Here is a 19,373-nt window from a genome sequence, read left to right as displayed (position 1 = left end):
ACAAAGGTCTGTCTAGTCAAAGCTATGATTTTTCTATCAGTCATGTACAGATGTGAGAGGTAGACCATAAAGAAGGCTGAGCACTGAAAAACTGATGCTTTCGAACTGTGGTGCTGGAGAAGACTCTTGAGAGTCTCTTGAACTGCAAGATCAAACCACTCAACTTAAAGGAAATCAACTCTGAATATTCATTGGAAGGACTGATGCTGAAGCTCCAATCCTTTGGTCACCTAATGCAAAGAGGTGACTGACTGGAAAAGACCCTGATGCTAGGAAAGAAAGGGCATGAGGATAAGGGGGCAACAGAGGATGAGATGGCTGGATGGCATCATTGACTCAACAGACATGAATCTGAGAGAATTCTGGGAGATAGTGAAGCACAGGGAAGCCTGGAGTGCTTCAGTCCATGGGTTTGCAGAGTTGGACATGTCTGAATGACTGAACAAGAAGTTTTAAAAAAATCACGGGAACTTTCAAATGCACAAAAGTAGAGAGACCAAACCAGTTAATCTCTATATGTTCATTACTCAGTCTTGGCAATTATTAACATTCTTCTGGCCTTCAAAGATCATTCTAAAGAAGTCTATTGTTCTTTCAATGCAAGGACACTGGCCCTTGACTAGGGGTCTGACACTTCTTTTCAGCTCTGTACTTAAAATAAACCCCTTTGACTTATTTTGTCCTAAACCTGTCCCTGTTTATCAGAGGCTTATACTTCCCTGAGACTATTCTCAGAAATTTGTCTTGATTCAAGGTTGTTTTTTTATACCTTTTGTACATGTCTTTGAAAACTCAGAATCTGTCTGAGAGCTCTGTGTTTGGAGATGTTTTTCACAAGCTTAATAGTGTATATAGAATGATACTTTTGAGAGTGCATTAAAATTTCCTTTTTCTGCCCTTACAAGTCTAGCCTTTCTAAAACAACATACTTATTTCTTGGCCTGGCTTTGACCTCCCAACCATGACCTCCCAACCAATCTAATTATGAGACATTGCTGCTTCTTTCCAAGTTCCTATGATTTGCACTTTACCATTCTGATCTCAATTAGATCAGACAGGATCTAATCTAGTGACAGGATCTAATCTAGTGGCAGGACTTTGCATCACTTCTATCTTCTGGAAAAGGCTTCCCTGGTGGCTCAGACGGTAAAGCGTCTGCCCGCAGTGCGGGAGACCTGGGTTTGATCCCTGGGTTGGGAAGATCCCCTGGAGAAGGAAATGGCAACCCACTCCAGTACTCTTGCCTGGAAAATTCCATGGACTGAGAGGCTCTTCAGAGCCTGGTAGGCTACAGTCCATGGGGTCGCAAAGAGTCAGACACGACTGAGCAACTTCACTTTACTTTTACTTTTATCTTCTGGAAAATAAAGTGATCAACAAGACATGGATCTGTCAAAATGCCTGCTGTCAATCTGGCAACAGCCTTAGTGGAAGTTCAGATAATTGCAAGTTTTACAAAAACATACCTTGCCTATATCAGGAATTCCCATTACAGTCCCTTCTAATGCTATCATCTAAGGCACCTTTAACCCCAGTCACACAGATTTCACAGAACGTTACTGTTTCTCCCTCTTTACTAATAAACAGTCATTATGCTGACCACACTCCTACATCACTCCCAGATACAAAGCTCTTCCACCTACATCACCTCATTTGACTTTCAGAGCAAGCAAGCAAATGAGTCTTATTAATTCCCTCTTTATAACACAAGGCTCCTACTGGAGTCTGGGGAAGCATCTAATTATGACAAAAAGAGAACTTAATGGATTTATCAGGATCTAGAATTTACCTTTCACTGTGCCAAAGTCTGGGAATTCTTTTCTAACTTACCTCACATTAATATTTTCTCACCGGAATCACTGAGCTATCCCCTTCTACTCCAACCCCCAAATCTAATCCTCTTTTCTGTATTCTATGAGTCATTCTTCAGAGTGCTTAGGATTACCTGGATAACTTCCCTTCTCCCCTTATGTTTCACGTATATGAACCTAGTTAACTTGCTCTGGGAAAATATCTGCTTCTTCATTCATGTTCATGAAAAGGACTCTATTCTCAGTTAACTGCTCATCATTCCTAGTTCCTAAACAAAACCCAGAGAAATCAAAGTTCTGCATTCTTTTCCAAAGGTTCCCACATTATAAAAAAAGGGGAGAAGTGATGAGAACACCATCTGTCCTTGTTTACTACACAAGATTCTGAGGCCCCTAAAGATGCTCCTCTGAACAATCCTAGTGATGTCATTCAGTCTTCCAGCAATCAGCTGTGGTGACTAATCCTCACTGGGTTGGTACCTGGCAGCAGAGTCACTAAATTTTGTACACATGGTCCAAGAACATAACCCACCTGGTAACTGGAGTTACTTAGCATATGGCCTCTACATTCCCATCAGCCAGAACCATGAGCTTTTTTCCCATGAGCTTTTTCAAGGTTGGTATCTATGGTTCCTCATGGCTCTGCACTTTTCCTGAAGGTCTACTTTACTTTCCATATATATCTGAGCATGACTCTGTATTAGATGCTGAAGGTGTGCATGTATACAAGGGTAAACAAAAGAAAGACACTGTACCTACTCTTTTAAAGCTTAGAATCTAACTGTGGACACAGACAGTACAAAGTAAAACAGTGATAGCACCCTGATGAAAAGCAATACAGTTCCATGGGAGAGTGGAACAAAGGGAGAGAATTTAGTTTGGTGGTTCACTGATGGAATCTTGGAGGAAGTGACACTCTGTCAAAATTGGAAGATGAGTGGTACAGTAAGAAATATACATAAGGTCTTTGTCCCAAGTTTCTGGCACAGAGCTCCTAAAACCCTTGAAATCTCCTATGTGACAGGACCATCCCCTCCCCTATTTTTTATACAAGTGTTCATAATGGCCTTATCTGTAATAGTCAAAAACAAGAAACAATATAAGTGTCTATCAGGAGGTGAATAAACAAAGTGTGGTTTATCTTTACAGAGACTATTACTCAGCTTTAAAAAGGAAGAACTTATCTTTAATTTTGATTTAAAACATTTTTAAAATGTATTTTTACCAGATTTATACACAAAATAATTTAAATAATACAGAAGAGTATAAAAAAATTAGAGGGTCTCTGAGTCTGAATTAACTATTTTTTATAACCCATTTATGAAGATGTTATTCAGGAGTATCTTTTTTTCTCTCATGGGAGGGAAGGACCTAAATAGCTTCAGGACTGGGGCTGCCACCAGAAAAACTAATCATGTGATTACAGGGTTATACCATTCAGCCCCTATCACACCTCCCCCTCCAGGAGGGGAGAGTGGCTGGAGGTTGAGTTCAATCACCAGTGACCAGAAATTTCACCAATCATGCCTACGCAATGAAACCTTGAAAAAATGTGGCATGTCGAGGTTTAGGGGGATGATGAACACACTTACGTGCTGGGAAGGTATGGTGTCCAGAAACAGCATGAAGTTCTGTGCTTTCATACCTTGCCCAATTAATCTCTTCCACTGGGTTGTTCCTGAGTTGTATTCTAATAAACCTGTTATTTTAAGTGTAGTCTTTTCCTGAGTTCTGTGAGGCAACAGCAAATTGTTGAATCTGAGGGGGATCATGGGAACCCCCAAGTTTGTACTTGGCCAGGCAGAAGTGTGGGTAGCCTGGGGACTCATTTGTGGTTGATATCGGAAGTGGGGGTAGTCTTGTTGGATTGAGCCATTAACATGGGGTATGTACTAATTCCAGTGGGTGTCAGAGTGAATTGTAGGACAATCAGTTGATGTCAGAGAATTGGTTTTTGTTTAGAAAAAACAAGCAATGTGTAAAAGTACATAGGTGAAGGGTAGGGAGAAGAAAATTCCAGAAAGAAGGAAAAATATGTACAAATGCCATGAACTGGGGAGGAGTTTGGTGCTTTCTAAGAAATAGAAGGAGGCTCATGGAATGGGAATACAGAGAAGAACAGCTAAGGTGAAGGTAGAGAGGTGAACAGAGGTTCATGCAGGACCTTGGTTTTTATTTTAGATACAACCCAGAGTCACTAGATATGAGATAAGTGGTTAGATACAAATTTATTTATGGTTTTAAGACCTCCTCTGGATTTTTTGTGGGTTGTAAGGGAGCCAAAATCAACCAAAATAGTCCTGGTGAGACTGTGATGGTTGGGATTGGGTGGGGGAACAGAGGTAGGGCAGCTCAATGTTTTTGATAGCTATAACTGCTGGGATCTGGTAAGGGAATGCCTGCTGGGTGTGAAAGGGAAAGAAGTGACTTGGAACTGGCAGCATTATTTGTCCATTAGTGATGTGGGGAAGACGGGTGAGGAAGGATCAGAAAATTATGCTGCAGATGGAGCTGGCAGACTTTCACCAGAAAACAGAGACAGAAGATGGCCAGGGTCAAGCTCTGGAAGAAAAGCAACAGTGAGAGGCTGAATAGAAAAGATAATTCAGGAAGGGAGGCAAGAAAGAGCAGTTTCAGGGCAGTATGTGGTCATAAAAGGCAAGAAGAAGGGTCTCACTGATAGGGTGGTCAGTTGATTGATGAAAAGCCAAAATGATAAGAAGTGAAGAGCAACATTTGGATTTAGCAATAGGGCTGTGCTAGTTGCCCTTAATAACAAGAAAATTAGATGAGCTGTGGAGATGGAAGCCAGATAAGAGAGGGCTTAAAAGTAAAAGAGGGGCTCCAGGAAGGATTTTTAGAGCAGTAAAAACACTATATGATATGATGATGGATATGTCAGTATACATTTGTCCAAACCCCACAGAATGTACAAGACTATTAACTTCAGATGATTATGATGTATCAGTGTAGGCTCATCTTTAGTAAAAAAAAAAAAAAAAAAAAAGTACAATTCCAGTGAGTGATGTTGAAAATGGGAGAGGCTATTCATGTGTGGAGGCAGGGGCTATACAGGAAATCTCTGTACCTTTTTCTCAATTTTGTTCTGAACCTAAAATTTATTTTAAAAAATAAAGTCTCTAAAAATTAAAAGAAAAAAGGAAGGAAGGAAGGAGGAAAGCGGGGAGAGCGAGAAAGAGAAAGAAAAAGACAGTGAGTGTGTGAGAGAGGGAAAGAAAAGGGGGAGAAGGAGAGAGAGAAAGAAGGAAGGAAGAAAGAGAGAAAGAGAAAAAAAAAGTCTAGAGTATATAGATACAAGGAGGGAGAGAGTTTTGGGGAACTTCCAGAGTGCTGAGGGGACTACATTCAGAGTGGCCACACCAGATGGCTTCTTCTCTCCTCCCTGTTTGTGCTGAGCAACTGAAGACAGCAAATAAGGCAGTGAGCTCTGGTCGTTGGGCTGGAGAGGCCAGGCAGGATGGATCCTCTCTCATTCAGAAGACAAACTAACAATACATCTAATCCACCAGCACACTCTCCATCTATACTCCACACTCATTGGAGGCTGTGACAGACAGAAATGGCATCCATACACAAGTAAACATGGAATCTTCAACACGATAAAAAATCAGACATTGAGGAAAACCAACACTGTGAAAGAGAGGTACCAAACAACAACAGATGATATCTGAGACAGTTATTAATAGCACAAAATAAGACTTCAAAATAATAAAATTTATTAATCTCAGAAAGGAATATGAAAGTAAATGGCATTCATAAAATTGAAACAGGCTACAAGGAGTAATATATTAGAAATAAAATGCAAATGTTAAAAAAAAAATCTCACCAGACGACTCAATGAAAGAAATGGACCCAATACTGAATTAAATTAATGAGCTGAGGAGCTCACCTAGAATGTAGTACAAAAGGAAAATGAAAAAGAAAATGAGAGTTTAGTTAAGAAATGCAGGACAGATCCAAGAAATGCAGGACAGATCCAGAGTCTCACTCACTCATCCAACTAAGGCTGAGAGTCATAGATAACTTTCAAGTTCTCAGAACTCAGGTTAAAACCTGTAGGAAAGATCTCTAATTGGCCCTGCTCATCTGTGCATGTCAAATCACATGTTCATTTATAGATGGGCTACCCTTGAGTGCTAGACTGTTAAAGGTGACTAAGCGGTATAATAAAAACATGAGTAGAGTGAAGTCCAAGAAGGAGTGGACTCGGGGTGAATATGCCAGAAGATTTCATAGAGGAGTAGACAGGTTGGGCTCTTAATATGCCCTTGTGTCTAGTAACTTTGCTGAACTCATCTATTAATTCTAATAGTTAATCTGCAGATCCTTTAATTTCTATGAATATAATAATCTAAGTAATGACTCTTTCTAATTCTTATATATTGATTTTTCTTGTCTTATTGTATTGGCTAAAATCTCTATCAGCAATGTTAAATAAACTAAGTGACAGTTTTTGTCTTTCTCTTGTTTCCAAACTCAAAGGGAAAGCTTCTAATATTTTACCATTAAGAATGTGGACTGCTGTTGGCTTTATATTATTCCTTTATTAGATTTAAAGAATTATTTATTTATTGTTGCACTGGGCCTTTGCTGCTGCACACAGGCCTTCTCTAGTTCCAGTGAGCGGTGGTTCCTCTCTGGGTGCAGTGTGTGGGCTTCTCACTGTGCTGGCCTCTCTTGTTGCAGAGCACTGGCTCTAGGCACGTGGGATTCAGTGTTTGCAGCACGCGGGCTTAGCGGTTGAAGTTCACAGGCTCTAGAGTGCAGGCTCAGTAGTTGTGGTGCACGGGCTTAGCTGCTCCACAGCATGTCTTTATCAGATTTTAAGCTTCTTTATATTCCTAGTCTCCTAAGAGGTTTTAAAATGGATGATATTAAATTTTATCAAATGCTTTTTCCCCGTGGATTAAGATGATTGTATTAGTCTTCTTTATGCAATCAATATGAATTACACTGACAGATTTTCTGATGCTAAACCAGCCTTTTTTTTTTGCATTTCTCTTCCATGGGGATGGTCTTGATCCCTGTCGCCTGTACAATGTCACGAACCTCATTCCATAGTTCATCAGGCACTCTATCTATCAGATCTAGGCCCTTAAATCTATTTCTCACTTCTACTGTATAATCATAAGGGATTTGATTTAGGTCATACCTGAATGGTCTAGTGGTTTTCCCTACTTTCTTCAATTTGAGTCTGAATTTGGTAATAAGGAGTTCATGATCTGAGCCACAGTCAGCTCCTGGTCTTGTTTTTGTTGACTGTATACAACTTCTCCATCTTTGGCTGCAAAGAATATAATCAATCTGATTTCGGTGTTGACCATCTGGTGATGTCCATGTGTAGAGTCTTCTCTTGTGTTGTTGGAAGAGGGTGTTTGCTATGACCAGTGCATTTTCTTGGCAAAACTCTTTTAGTTTTGCCCTGCTTCATTCTGCATTCCAAGGCCAAATTTGCCTGTTACTCCAGGTATTTCTTGACTTCCTACTTTGGCATTCCAGTCCCCTATAATGCAAAGGACAACTTTTTTGGGTGTTAGTTCTAAAAGGTCTTGTAGGTCTTCATAAAACCTTTCAACTTCAGCTTCTTCAGCATTACTGGTTGGGATATAGACTTGGATAACTGTGATATTGAATAGTTTGCCCTGGAGATGAACAGAGATTATTCTGTCGTTTTTGAGATTGTATCCAAGTACTGCATTTCAGACTCTTTTGTTGACCATGATGGCTACTCCATTTCTTCTGAGGGATTCCTGCCCACAGTAGTAGATATAATAATGGTCATCTGAGTTAAATTCACCCATTCCAGTCCCTTTTAGTTCGCTGATTCCTAGAATGTCGACATTCACCCTTGCCATCTCTTGTTTGACCACTTCCAATTTGCCTTGATTCATGGACCTGACATTCCAGGTTCCTATGCAATATTGCTCTTTACAGCACCGGATCTTGCTTCTATCACCAGTCACATGCACAACTGGGTATTGTTTTTGTTTTGGCTCCATCCCTTCATTCTTTCTGGAGTTGCTTCTCCACTGATCTCCAGTAGCATACTGGGCACCTAATGACCTGGGGAGTTCCTCTTTTGGTATCCTATCATTTTGCCTTTTCATACTGTTCAAAAAGCAAAGGAGAAAAGGAAAGATAAAAGCATCTGAATGCAGAGTTCCAAAGCATAGCAAGAAGAGATAAGAAAGCCTTCTTCAGCGATCAATGCAAAGAAATAGAGGAAAACAACAGAATGGGAAAGACTAGAGATCTCTTCAAGAAAATTAGAGATACCAAGGGAACATTTCATGCAAAGATGGGCTCGATAAAGGACAGAAATGGTATGGACCTAACAGAAGCAGAAGATATTAAGAAGAGGTGGCAAGAATACACGGAAGAACTATACAAAAAAGATCTTCACGACCCAGATAATCATGATGATGTGATCACTAATCTAGAGCCAGACATCTTGAAATGTGAAGTCAAGTGGGCCTTAGAAAGCATCACTATGAACAAAGCTAGTGGAGGTGATGGAATTCCAGTTGAGCTGTTTCAAATCCTGAAAGATGATGCTGTGAAAGTGCTGTACTCAATATGCCAGCAAATTTGGAAAACTCAGCAGTGCCCACAGGACTGGAAAAGGTCAGTTTTCATTCCAATTCCAAAGAAAGGAAACACCAAAGAATGCTCAAACTACCACACAATTGCACTCATTTCACATGCTAGTAAAGTAATGCTCAAAATTCTCCAAGCCAGGCTTCAGCAATACGTGAACTGTGAACTTCCTGATGTTCAAGCTGGTTTTAGAAAAGGCAGAGGAACCACAGATCAAATTGCCAACATCATCCGCTGGATCATGGAAAAAGCAAGAGAGTTCCAGAAAAACATCGATTTCTGCTTTATTGACTATGCCAAAGCCTTTGACTGGGTGGATCACAATAAACTGTGGAAAATTCTGAAAGAGATGGGAATACCAGACCACCTGATCTGCCTCTTGAGAAATCTGTATGCAGGTCAAGAAGCAACAGTTAGAACTGGACATGGAACAACAGACTGGTTCCAAATAGGAAAAGGAGTACATCAAGGCTGTATATTGTCACCCTGCTTATTTAACTTCTATGCAGAGTACATCATGAGAAATGCCGGAGTGGAAGAAACACAAGCTGGAATCAAGATTGCCAGGAGAAATATCAATCACCTCAGATATGCAGATGACACCACCCTTATGGCACAAAGTGAAGAGGAGCTAAAAAACCTCTTGATGAAAGTGAAAGAGGAGAGTGAAAAAGTTGGCTTAAAGATCAAAATTCAGAAAACGAAGATCATGGCATCTGGTCCCATCACTTCATGGGAAACAGACGGGGAACCAGTGGAAACAGAGTCAGACTTTATGTTTGGGGGCTCCCAAATCACTGCAGATGGTGACTGCAGCCATGAAATTAAAAGACGCTTACTCCTTGGAAGAAAAGTTATGACCAACCTAGATAGCATATTCAAAAGCAGAGACATTACTTTGCCGACTAAGGTCTGTCTAGTGAAGGCTATGGTTTTTCCTGTGGTCATGTATGGCTGTGAGAGTTGGACTGTGAAGAAGGCTGAGCGCCAAAGAACTGATGCTTTTGAACTGTGGTGTTGGAGAAGACTCTTCAGAGTCCCTTGGACTGCAAGGAGATCCAACCAGTCCATTCTGAAGGAGATCAACCCTGGGATTTCTTTGGAAGGAAAGATGCTGAAGCTGAAACTCCAGTACTTTGGCCACCGCATGCGAAGAGTTGACTCATTGGAAAAGACTCTGATGCTGGGAGGGATTGGGGGCAGGAGAAGGGGACGACCCAGGATGAGATGGCTGGATGGCATCATGGACTCGATGGATGTGAATCTGAGTGAACTCCGGGAGATGGTGATGAACAGGGAGGCCTGGCGTGCTGCGATTCATGGCGTCACAAAGAGTCGGACACGACTGAGTGACTGAACTGAACTGAAACTAGCCTTGCAATTTCTGGAATAAACCCAACTAGGTTATGATATAAAAGTCTTTTTACATTATTGGCGGATTTTTGCTTCCTTATTTATGAGTGAGACTGGCTTGTAAATTCCACTCTCATATTATTCTTGTCAGGTTGTGCTAAGTTCATAAAATGAATTGGGGAATATTTATTCTTTTCTATTTTCTAGAAGGTTTAGTTAATATTGATTATTATTTCTTCCTTAAAATGTTGTAAGTTACCAACAAAGCCACCTGGGCCTAGAGTTATCTCTGTGAGAAATTTTTAAATTATGTATCGTTTTAAAATAGATATAGGACTATTCAGTTTTCTATTCCTTCTGTGTCAGTGTTGGTAAACTGTATATAGTTTCATTTTGTTTTTTAGTTGTTTCATTCCATCTGTTCTATTTTCAAGTTTATTTGCATAAAGCTGTTCATAAAATATTTTTCTTTTTTTTCTGATTTCTTTATTTCTTTATTTATTTTTTATTTTACAATTCTGTATTGGTTTTGCCATACATTGACATGAATCCACCACGGGTGTACATGCGTTCCCAAACATGAACCCCCCTCCCACCCCCCTCCCCACAACATCTCTCTGGGTCACCCCCGTGTACCAGCCCCAAGCGTGCCGTATCCTGCATCGGACACAGACTGGCAATTCGATTCTTACATGATATTATACACGTTTCAATGCCATTCTCCCAAATCATCTCACCCTCTCCCTCTCCCTCTGAGTCCAAAAGTCCGCTATACACATCTGTGTCTTTTTTGCTGTCCTGCATACAGGGTCATCATTGCCATCTTTCTAAATTCCATATATATGTGTTAGTATACTGTATTGGTGTTTTTCTTTCTGGCTTACTTCACTCTGTATAATCAGCTCCAGTTTCATCCATCTCATCAGTTGTGCAGGATTTGCAGTAACGTCCCTCCCCCTTTTAATTTCTGATTATTTGTATCTTCTTTCTTTTTCTCTTGGTTACTCTTGCTAGTGATTTATCAATATTATTCTTTTCAAAGACCCAATCTGTGGTTCTTTCAATCCTCTCTACTGTACTTCTTCCCCTATATCATTAATTTTTGCTCTACTTATATTCCTTTCTTTTCTTTAGGTTTAATTAGTAGTTCTTTTTCTCATTTATTGAGAGGCTTGTTCTTTCTTTTCCAACACATGCTTTTATAACGTGGTGATCTCAACCTTAGCTGCAAGTTGAAATCACTTGAGCGTTTAAATGCCTGAGTTCCACCCCTACAGATTCTGGCTCTGGGATGTAGCCTGGGCATCAAAAGCTCCTCAAATGATTCTACTATACAGCTAAGGTTGAGAACCACAGATTTAAAGCTATATCCTCTAAATACACTTTTTGTTTTCTTTAAAAATTTTTATTTTTTATTTTAACTGAAGTATAGTTGAGTTATAATGTTATGTTTATTACTGCTGTTCAGCAAAATGATTATACATATACATTCCTTTTTAAAATATTCTTTCCCATTATTGTTTAGCATAGGATATTGAATGAATACAGTTCTCTGTGTTATACAGTAGGACTTTGTTGTTTATCCATTGTATATATAGAAGCTTATATGTGCAAACCCAAACTTATCACTGCAACCCTCCCCCAACTCCTTCTCCCTTGGTAGCCTGTTCTCCATGTACCATCTGTTTCTATTTCATAGATAAATACAACTTTAACTTTGTCCCACAACATAATTTTCTGCTTTGTTTTAATTTAAATAAAAAATTTTTAATGGGCAAATGCAATATATTGTTTTAGCTAGGTAAATGGTCAGCTTTGGGAAAGAGGAAAGGGGCTGTCACTAAGGTAAATATAAGGTAACTTCTAGGATACTTGTAATACCTCGGGGTAAAAAAAAACTCTTGTCACAGGTAGTAGTTACATGAGAGTGTTCAATTTGTGATAATCATTAAGCTTACAATTTCTAAGTGAATAATATAAAAATATTATACTTCAACATATATTTATTAAAGAGAGAAGACAGATCCCATACAAACAGTGGGAATGATAATGACACTAACTTTCTCAATATTAATACTAGAAGCTAGAAGAACCAGCATAATGCCTTCAAAATTCTTTTTTTTTTTTTGGCCACAGTGTGTGGCACATGGCACTTATCTGACTAGGTATGGAACACATGCCCACTGAATTAGAAGCACCGAGTCTTAACACTGGACCACCATAGAAGTCCATACTTTCTAAATTCTAATGGAAGGTGTTTCTAACCTAGAATTCTGTGTTCAAACTTTGAATAAAATGAGGATAGAACTAAGACATTTTTGGACAGGAAAGGTCATAGAAAAGTCACCTCTACATGCACCTTTCCTCAGAAACTTCCTGGAGAATGTGTATAAGGTGGGAATAAATAGGGAGACAAAGACATGGGATGAAGGAGACAAGAGACTTCAACATAAGAAGGCTAAAGAAATTCCCAAGATGACAGTTGCACAGCAGGCCTCAAAAACTAGTGTACTTGGGAGCAGCAGGTTTGGGTTCTAGGGCAGAGGCAAGAGAATTTGTGATAACTCTCTTTATGTTTATGATTACCTAGGCCAAGAGAAACTAAAACCAGGAAAGTATCTTCTTGTGTTTGACCACATCAAGAGAGTGTTCAGTTCTGTCAGAGTATAGGGATAAATCAAGGGTAGCTACATAGAAAACCAAACAATTAAAAATCCTAAATATGGCAAATATTACATTTAACACAAGCAAAAAGTGATTCCCCCATCCAAAAAATGGGGAAATATAATTAGAGTTCAACTCAGTAGAAAATGGGAGGTTTTTATGGTTATAACAACATAAACGGTGACTCCCGATTTAGCCAAACATTGTGATATAACTATATTACATAAGTGGGATGAAGGGGAATCTATATGTGTTTATAGTGTGTGGGGAGCTGCTGGGAGAGGTAACATAAGATAATAAATCCTTATCTTTGATGTTCTTATCAGTAGGACATCAAAAGATAACAGAATTGAAAAATCAAGAAAGAGTTTAAGCATGGAGAAGTAAAAAACAGCTAAAATAATTTAAAGTTGTGGGACATGATGCTATTGCTTCCTCTTACAAACACTGTAGCACTTTTTCAATTATGTGTAATAGTATTTTCTTAAAAATAATGTTAAACTGAAAAAGAAACTATAAAAACAAAAGGATCTCAAAGCCTAACAAATCACTTTTAGGTTTAAAACTCCAGAAAATCACCCGAAACATCTCTTGAACAAGCAGCAGCATATATGTAGCTCACATCAGGAATCATTATTTTCTGTTATTTCAACTCCAAATCTTCCCCATATGCAAAGTCAAATTATCTACATTTTAGTATAGGGTACATGAAAAGCTACCTCCAAAAGCCAGAACATACAAACCAAATGTCATTTTATCAAATTAGATTGAATGTACTGTATTGTAACTGACATGTAACTTTTCAGGAACATATATAAGGTTTGGTCTGTTCTGCAAACAGAAGATTATTCATTTACCTTTCATGGGTTGATAATTAAATTAAGTATCCGAATCAAAAGAACAGATAGTTTGTATAAGCGAAATTACCTGAAGAAGGTCACGAAGAACTGTACTAGGTCCATAAAATTGCTGTGCTGGGAGAATGCAATCTGTGACAGAAAACCAGGTAGAGTGATTAGGTTATAAGACAGAACCATCAACTCAGCCTTCTTGCTGAAGCAGGAAGACATTAACATTTCAAGAGATTAACGGAATTTTTTCACTTGAGGAAAAGCACCCATCCCTTTAGTTTTTCTTGCTTAATTGCCAAAGCAAAAGTGATATTCTGAGGCTGAAGACAAATCCCTATAGCCCCTCTGCTTGACACCAGATCTAAGACATCTCAGAGGCCTACATCTAATGAGGTGGATGAACCTAGAGCCTATTATACAGAGTGAAGTAAGTCAGAAAGAGAAAGATAAGCATCGTATACTAACACATATATATGGAATCTAGGAAGATGGTACTGAAGAACTTATTTGCAGGGCAACAATGGAGAAACAAACACAGAGAGAACAGACCTATGGACATGGGGAGAGGGTGAGATGTATGGAGAGAGTAACACGGAAACTTACATTACCATATGTAAAACAGATAGCCAACGGGGATTTGCTGTACATCTCAGAGAATTCAAACAAGGGTTCTGTATCAACCTAGAGGGGTGGGATGGGCAGGGAGATCGGAGGGAGGTTCAAAAGGGAGGGGACATATGTATACCTATATGGCTGATTCATGTTGATGTCTGATAGAAAACAACAAAATTCTGTAAAGCAATTATCCTTCAATTAAAAAAATAAACTTTATATATAAACACCTAATGACAAGCAAGTGAGTTTATTTGCTACCTCCTTGTGCCCTTATCAAGACAAAATGCTCTCCCCTTTTGCTTCAAATTCCAATTCTTGGATCTACCATGAGGTGGGCAGCCTCCTTTAGTGTGCTTCAACCCTTTTGACACTTAATGTACCCAGTGTGTATTCACTTCAAGATAATGTCCCTTTAAAATAATACTTATCCCAAGTTTTACTACATTGAATATCATCTGACAGTCAATATAACACCAACTGGAACCTAAATAATTTTATACCAAGAATATTATACGGACTTCCCTGGTGGTCTAGTGACTAAGATGCCATACTCCCAATGCAGCGGGCCTGGGTTCAATCCCTGGTCAGGGAACTGGATCCCACACACCAAAACTAAGACCCAGCACAGCCTAAATAAATTATTAAGAAAAAAAAGATAAAAGAACATTATAAAATCCCTAACATAGCTCATCAAATCTAAGACACCACTAAAATAGGTATTGTTTTGTGTACTTTTAAGAAAACCACTGATTTATACTATGACACAATGCTTTTAAAATCACTGTAAGGTGTATCAGACATATCAGAATATAAAAAAATGTGCAGCTTAGAATTTACTACTAAGTATGATAATTGTGTCCTTACTACCCTATGATACACATGGTACTAGCCAGCAGTGTTCTCCGCTTATTTTTAAGGGACCACAGGATATCTCCAAGGAGAGAGGATGGTGCTATAAATGAAACAATTATTGAAGATGATAATTATTCAAATAAAGACAAGAATGACAAGAATCATAGAAGTATATGATTGGCATCTTCTTTTCTTAATCCCGGCTACACACCCCGACCCCTTGTCAACTCCCACTCTACAGAATGCAAGAAAAGTGCTACAGCCTGGGCCCCAGCACAGTAACAATACTTTGCAGTCTTTTTATAGTCAGACTCATAGAGGCTCAAGAGAGAAGAAGCGTCCAGTGTTTTTCTTTCTGATGCTCTTATTTTCTTTTTGACATTCCATAAATAAATAAAGGTCCAATACTACCTATTCAGGCCACAGAATAATATGGGGCTTAGAATCGGAAGTTTTTGAGTTTGCCCTCTAGCCACCGCTTATGTTGAGAAATACAAACATACACAGACATCATAGATAAGGAGAAACCATATTCTTTGCTTTTCTTTCATTTATTATAGTAATCAATCCTTTAGGTTTCTTGAGAGAAGGAAAACTGCAAAATATGGCTATAGTCATCACATAAAAGGTTTTATATTTTTAAATTAAGTTGAATATTTTATTATTAAACTGTTTCTTATTTGCCTGCAAGGCTGTTGCTCCACTATATAAAAATAGCACCAGCAAACACAGTATATCGCAAAATTAGGAGAGTAATATTCTTCATTAGACGCTATACAACTAACAAACTTCCCCACTGCCAGTTATTTCTAGTAGGAAGATCATTTTGACCCAAATACAGGGATGGCTGTAAGCAAGTGACAATATTATACAAGGCTTAAGATAACCATGTTATCCTTCAATTACATAATTTTTATAACTAGTTTTATCACTGATAATATTATAACTGGAGCCTAGCCTAAAAATCATCAGGTGCTGTAAAAAAGATGCACAATGTTTATCTGAAGTCATTAGGACGTTAAGGGGTATTTTCTTCAGGAAACATTGTTATAAGTAGTTTCTTTTGCTAAAAGTTGCTTTTTAAATATCTATCCAAGTTGTTTCAAACTAGTTTATTTAGGGGTTCCATTTTCACTCAATAGATTTTAAGTACTTCTCATTTGCTTCTTCACTCATTAGGTCATCTAGTTCTTAAGGGTTACTGAATGTCATCTTGACCAGCCAGCCATCTTCATAACAAGATTTATTGATAAGTCCTGGATTTTCTGCTAGAGCTTTATTAATTTCAGTTACTTCTCCTGATAAAGGAGAACAGAGTTCACTAGCAGTTTTCACACTTTCCAAAGCATCTAACTCCTCTTGTTTGTTCAATTTTGCCCTAACTTCAAGCAGAATACAGTAAACAACATCTCCCAAAGCTTCCTGTGCAAAATTGCTGATTCCCACTGTTTCAACACCATTTTCTGTGGTTACCCTTTCATGTTTTTCTGTGAATTTCCGCACTGACAGCAGAGCGGGGCTGGTGCATAGTGCTGGTAAGGCATCCGCCAGCAGCCCCCAGGGCCTCGGCCAACAGCGTGTGTTGCATGCTGAGATAGCACACAGGCTGCCCACCACAGCCCGCAGGCTCCTCACCGCTCGCAGCGCCATGTTCGCAGACATAAAAAGTTTTTAATAAGAATGGAGAAAATCAATTATATGAACAAGGTTATTCAATCTTGAGGAATGAAGAATCCAGGTTACAAGACATAAAGACACAAATTCTAGGCCATCCAATTCTGTTAGATTTTAATCTTTTAAAACAGCCAGTGTGGTTGGTCTCCAAGACTCACATCACTCTAAAAATGGCCTTCTTTTGTTGAATGTTCATTACCTAAGTCTCCAAAGTTACAAAATTTCATAAGAAAGCAAAACTTACAACAACGTTTATGACCACTTAGAAACATCTAGCCCTGCTTTAACACTCAGTCTTGTTTAATCTCTTGATCAATGGGTGACGGACTTACTGTCCAAATTGAGAACTTCTGAGAGTGCAAGACAGTGTTACTAAAAATTACACTGTGACAACAGGCATGAATGGGGCTGTCCCCTATTCAAAGACTCAAACAAGGCAAACCATCTGCAAAATCAGTCATAAAAAATGAGATTTTAGTGAAAGTGCTATTGGAGAACTGATTACACAAAACCATTGACAAAATGAAGACTTGGCAGAATTACCAAGTGAAGAGGGATGAAAGATACAGACTTCAGAAACCTTCAAAGACTTCAAAAAGTCCTTCAAAAACCTCTGAATATGACTGAGAACATCTTGGGAAAACTGTTGAGACCTTTGGCTATTCTTTTTAAAATCAAGCTGTAAAGTCAAATCTGAACTGAAGGACTCCATTCCTGCTGTCTTATCTCTGAGAACCATATACACAACTTCTATATTTTATAAGCCACACTTCCATATTCTTATCTTGCTCAATTTTTCTTCACAGCCCTTAAATGTATACTTATTTATAGGCTTTTCTTCCACTAGAAAATAAGACCCATAAGGGACTTTGCCACTGTCTATTATATCTCTAGTGCCTAAGACAGTGATTGGCATGAAGAAGTTAAATAAATATTTGCTAAATAAATGAATATGATAATTGGAAAAATAATGACCCCATCTCTCTTCAAACTCCACAGCTGCAACCATAATTTAAAATTTTTTAACTGTAAAATTACATTTTGCATACTCTTGAGTTTCATTTTTCAAAATAATATCCCAATTAGACCTTTCTTTCATGATTTATTATAAAAAACATTCAAATGTGTTTGTGGGTTTTTCCGATACTAAGGATAATGAAGACCTCCTATAATAAAATCTATTTAATACAAAGAAGAAAATTCAATTACAATTGATAAATAAAAGTCACAATTACTTTCTTCTCCCTTTCCAAACAGTAAGTATCACTCTTCAGATGCCAGGAATTTATGTCCCCTTACATTTTCACACTGGCTATAGACTCAACTTTCAGCAATATGTTTGATTAAGGTGTGCTCGCCCAGGGTGCTTTCTGAGTGTGCTATATGAAATGAAACACAGAAGCCCTTCCAGCCCCAGATCTGGGGTAGGATATTGTAAACTTGCACTTCCCAAGCACTAAGTTTATGCTTCAGTCAAACAAATGTTTTCCGGTTGCAGTACCACTATCGTCCTCCAACGTCTGTAACCAGGGTGCCTTCCCCAACCACCTGCAATGGTGGTGGTCGTTGTTCAAACCTACAGTGATTGAGTCCTGTCCTTCCAAGTCCTTTGGGGCCTAGCACAAACACTTCCTTTCTCATTCAGCTATCCCATCTTCCACTGGAAATTGGCTCTCTTTTCTACATTCTCAGCACTTGATCCACTTCCCTTGGGGTATAGAATAATCATATTCTACTTACACTATGGTACCTAGAGATATCTTGAAAAAGAGGATTCCTGTATTCTTCTATGAATATATCAATTATTGGGTTTTAAATTGTTGTAGGAGAAAGAATGAAAAGGTAATTTCCTACCTCCCACACAAAAGCAGATACACTTTTATAGTCCAAGAACTAGACCATCCATGGTCCTCAAACTCTGCAGAGCTTCCAACAAAGTCAGAATCCTGGTCCCTTTTACCACTCCAATAGCTTTAAGCTCCCCAGGTTATTCTGATACTGGTGTCCAGGGGCCACACTTTAGGGAACTCTGAAATAAGGAATTATTGAAAAAAAAAAAAATCGGATTTCCCTGGTAGTCCACTGGTTAGGACTCTGTACTCCAACACAGGGGCATCCATTTGATCCCTGGTCAGAGAATTAGGATATTAGGATGCTGGGTGCCGCAACTAAGAGTTATTAGCACGGCATAACTAAAACCCAGCACAGCCAAATAAATAAATATTTTAAAGAAATACAGCAAAAACCAAAAGGAATTAATCTGGATCTTCTCCAGGGGTGGGTGTGGGGGTGAAGGAATAGGAGTGGAGGAAGAGAGGCCTGGCCCAAACTTTAAGACTAGAAAACGGAGGGAAATGAAGGGAGTGGAGAAGATGTTTTAGAGTTCTGAGAGTAGAGAGAAATAAAGGGTGACTGCATGGTAGACTTTGGGAGGCTCTGAAGTACCAGGGATTATTTTCCACCCAAGCCGGCCACACATGGGAGTGAGGACAGCTGCCTTCAAACAAACCTCATGGCTATGGGGCAGGGCACCAGGAGTAGCAGTCAGTGAATGAAGAACTCTGGACCCAGTGAAGCCCTGAGATTTCTGCATATCCCTGAAGGAAGGGGATGGGACTCTGTGAATACAGGCTGAGAATGAATTTTATCAACTATGGTGGGTACAGGCTAAGCCCAAGTTTACTGTAAAAATAAGAAAATATGACACATTATATTCAACTGCCACAAAACAATTTTTTTAACATTGGTATTTTGCATTTACTACATATAATACAAAATACCAATGCTAGAAAATTTTTGTTTTGTGGCTGTTGAATATAATACACAGAAGAGCTGTACAAAAGAGATCTTAATGATCCAGATAACCATGATGGTGTGGTCACTCACCCAGAGCCAGCCTCTCTGGAGTGTGAAGTCAAGTGTCAAGTGGGTCTTA

At 38.8% G+C, this 19,373-nt stretch overlaps 2 protein-coding genes across 3 annotated transcripts in view; both read right to left on the bottom strand.

Annotated features, from left to right (window-relative positions):
- ATRN (attractin) overlaps positions 1–19,373 on the bottom strand; it is a 193,821-nt gene that overhangs the window by 30,306 nt on the left and 144,142 nt on the right. The window contains exons 25-26 of one of the 2 annotated variants that reach the window (XM_040247856.1): positions 13,374–13,435; positions 5,049–6,681 (exon numbers count right to left, since the gene is read on the bottom strand). In XM_040247856.1, coding sequence (XP_040103790.1) covers positions 6,666–6,681; positions 13,374–13,435 — 78 coding nt within the window. In that variant the 3' untranslated portion in view covers positions 5,049–6,665. Of the gene's footprint in view, positions 1–5,048; positions 6,682–13,373; positions 13,436–19,373 lie in introns of those variants that run through there. The other variant, XM_040247855.1, reaches the window with a different exon arrangement.
- LOC120868895 (glycine cleavage system H protein, mitochondrial-like) lies at positions 14,070–18,617 on the bottom strand. Its single transcript, XM_040247858.1, has one exon. It carries the CDS (start codon positions 16,424–16,426, stop codon positions 15,956–15,958), a length of 471 nt encoding a protein of 156 aa, XP_040103792.1. The 5' UTR covers positions 16,427–18,617; the 3' UTR covers positions 14,070–15,955.

The sequence above is a fragment of the Oryx dammah genome, unplaced genomic scaffold (assembly GCF_014754425.2).
Source record: "Oryx dammah isolate SB20612 unplaced genomic scaffold, SCBI_Odam_1.1 HiC_scaffold_10, whole genome shotgun sequence".
NCBI lineage: Eukaryota > Metazoa > Chordata > Mammalia > Artiodactyla > Bovidae > Oryx > Oryx dammah.
The sequence above is the reverse complement of the archived record's forward strand: the minus strand, read 5'-3'. Positions and strand labels throughout refer to the sequence as shown.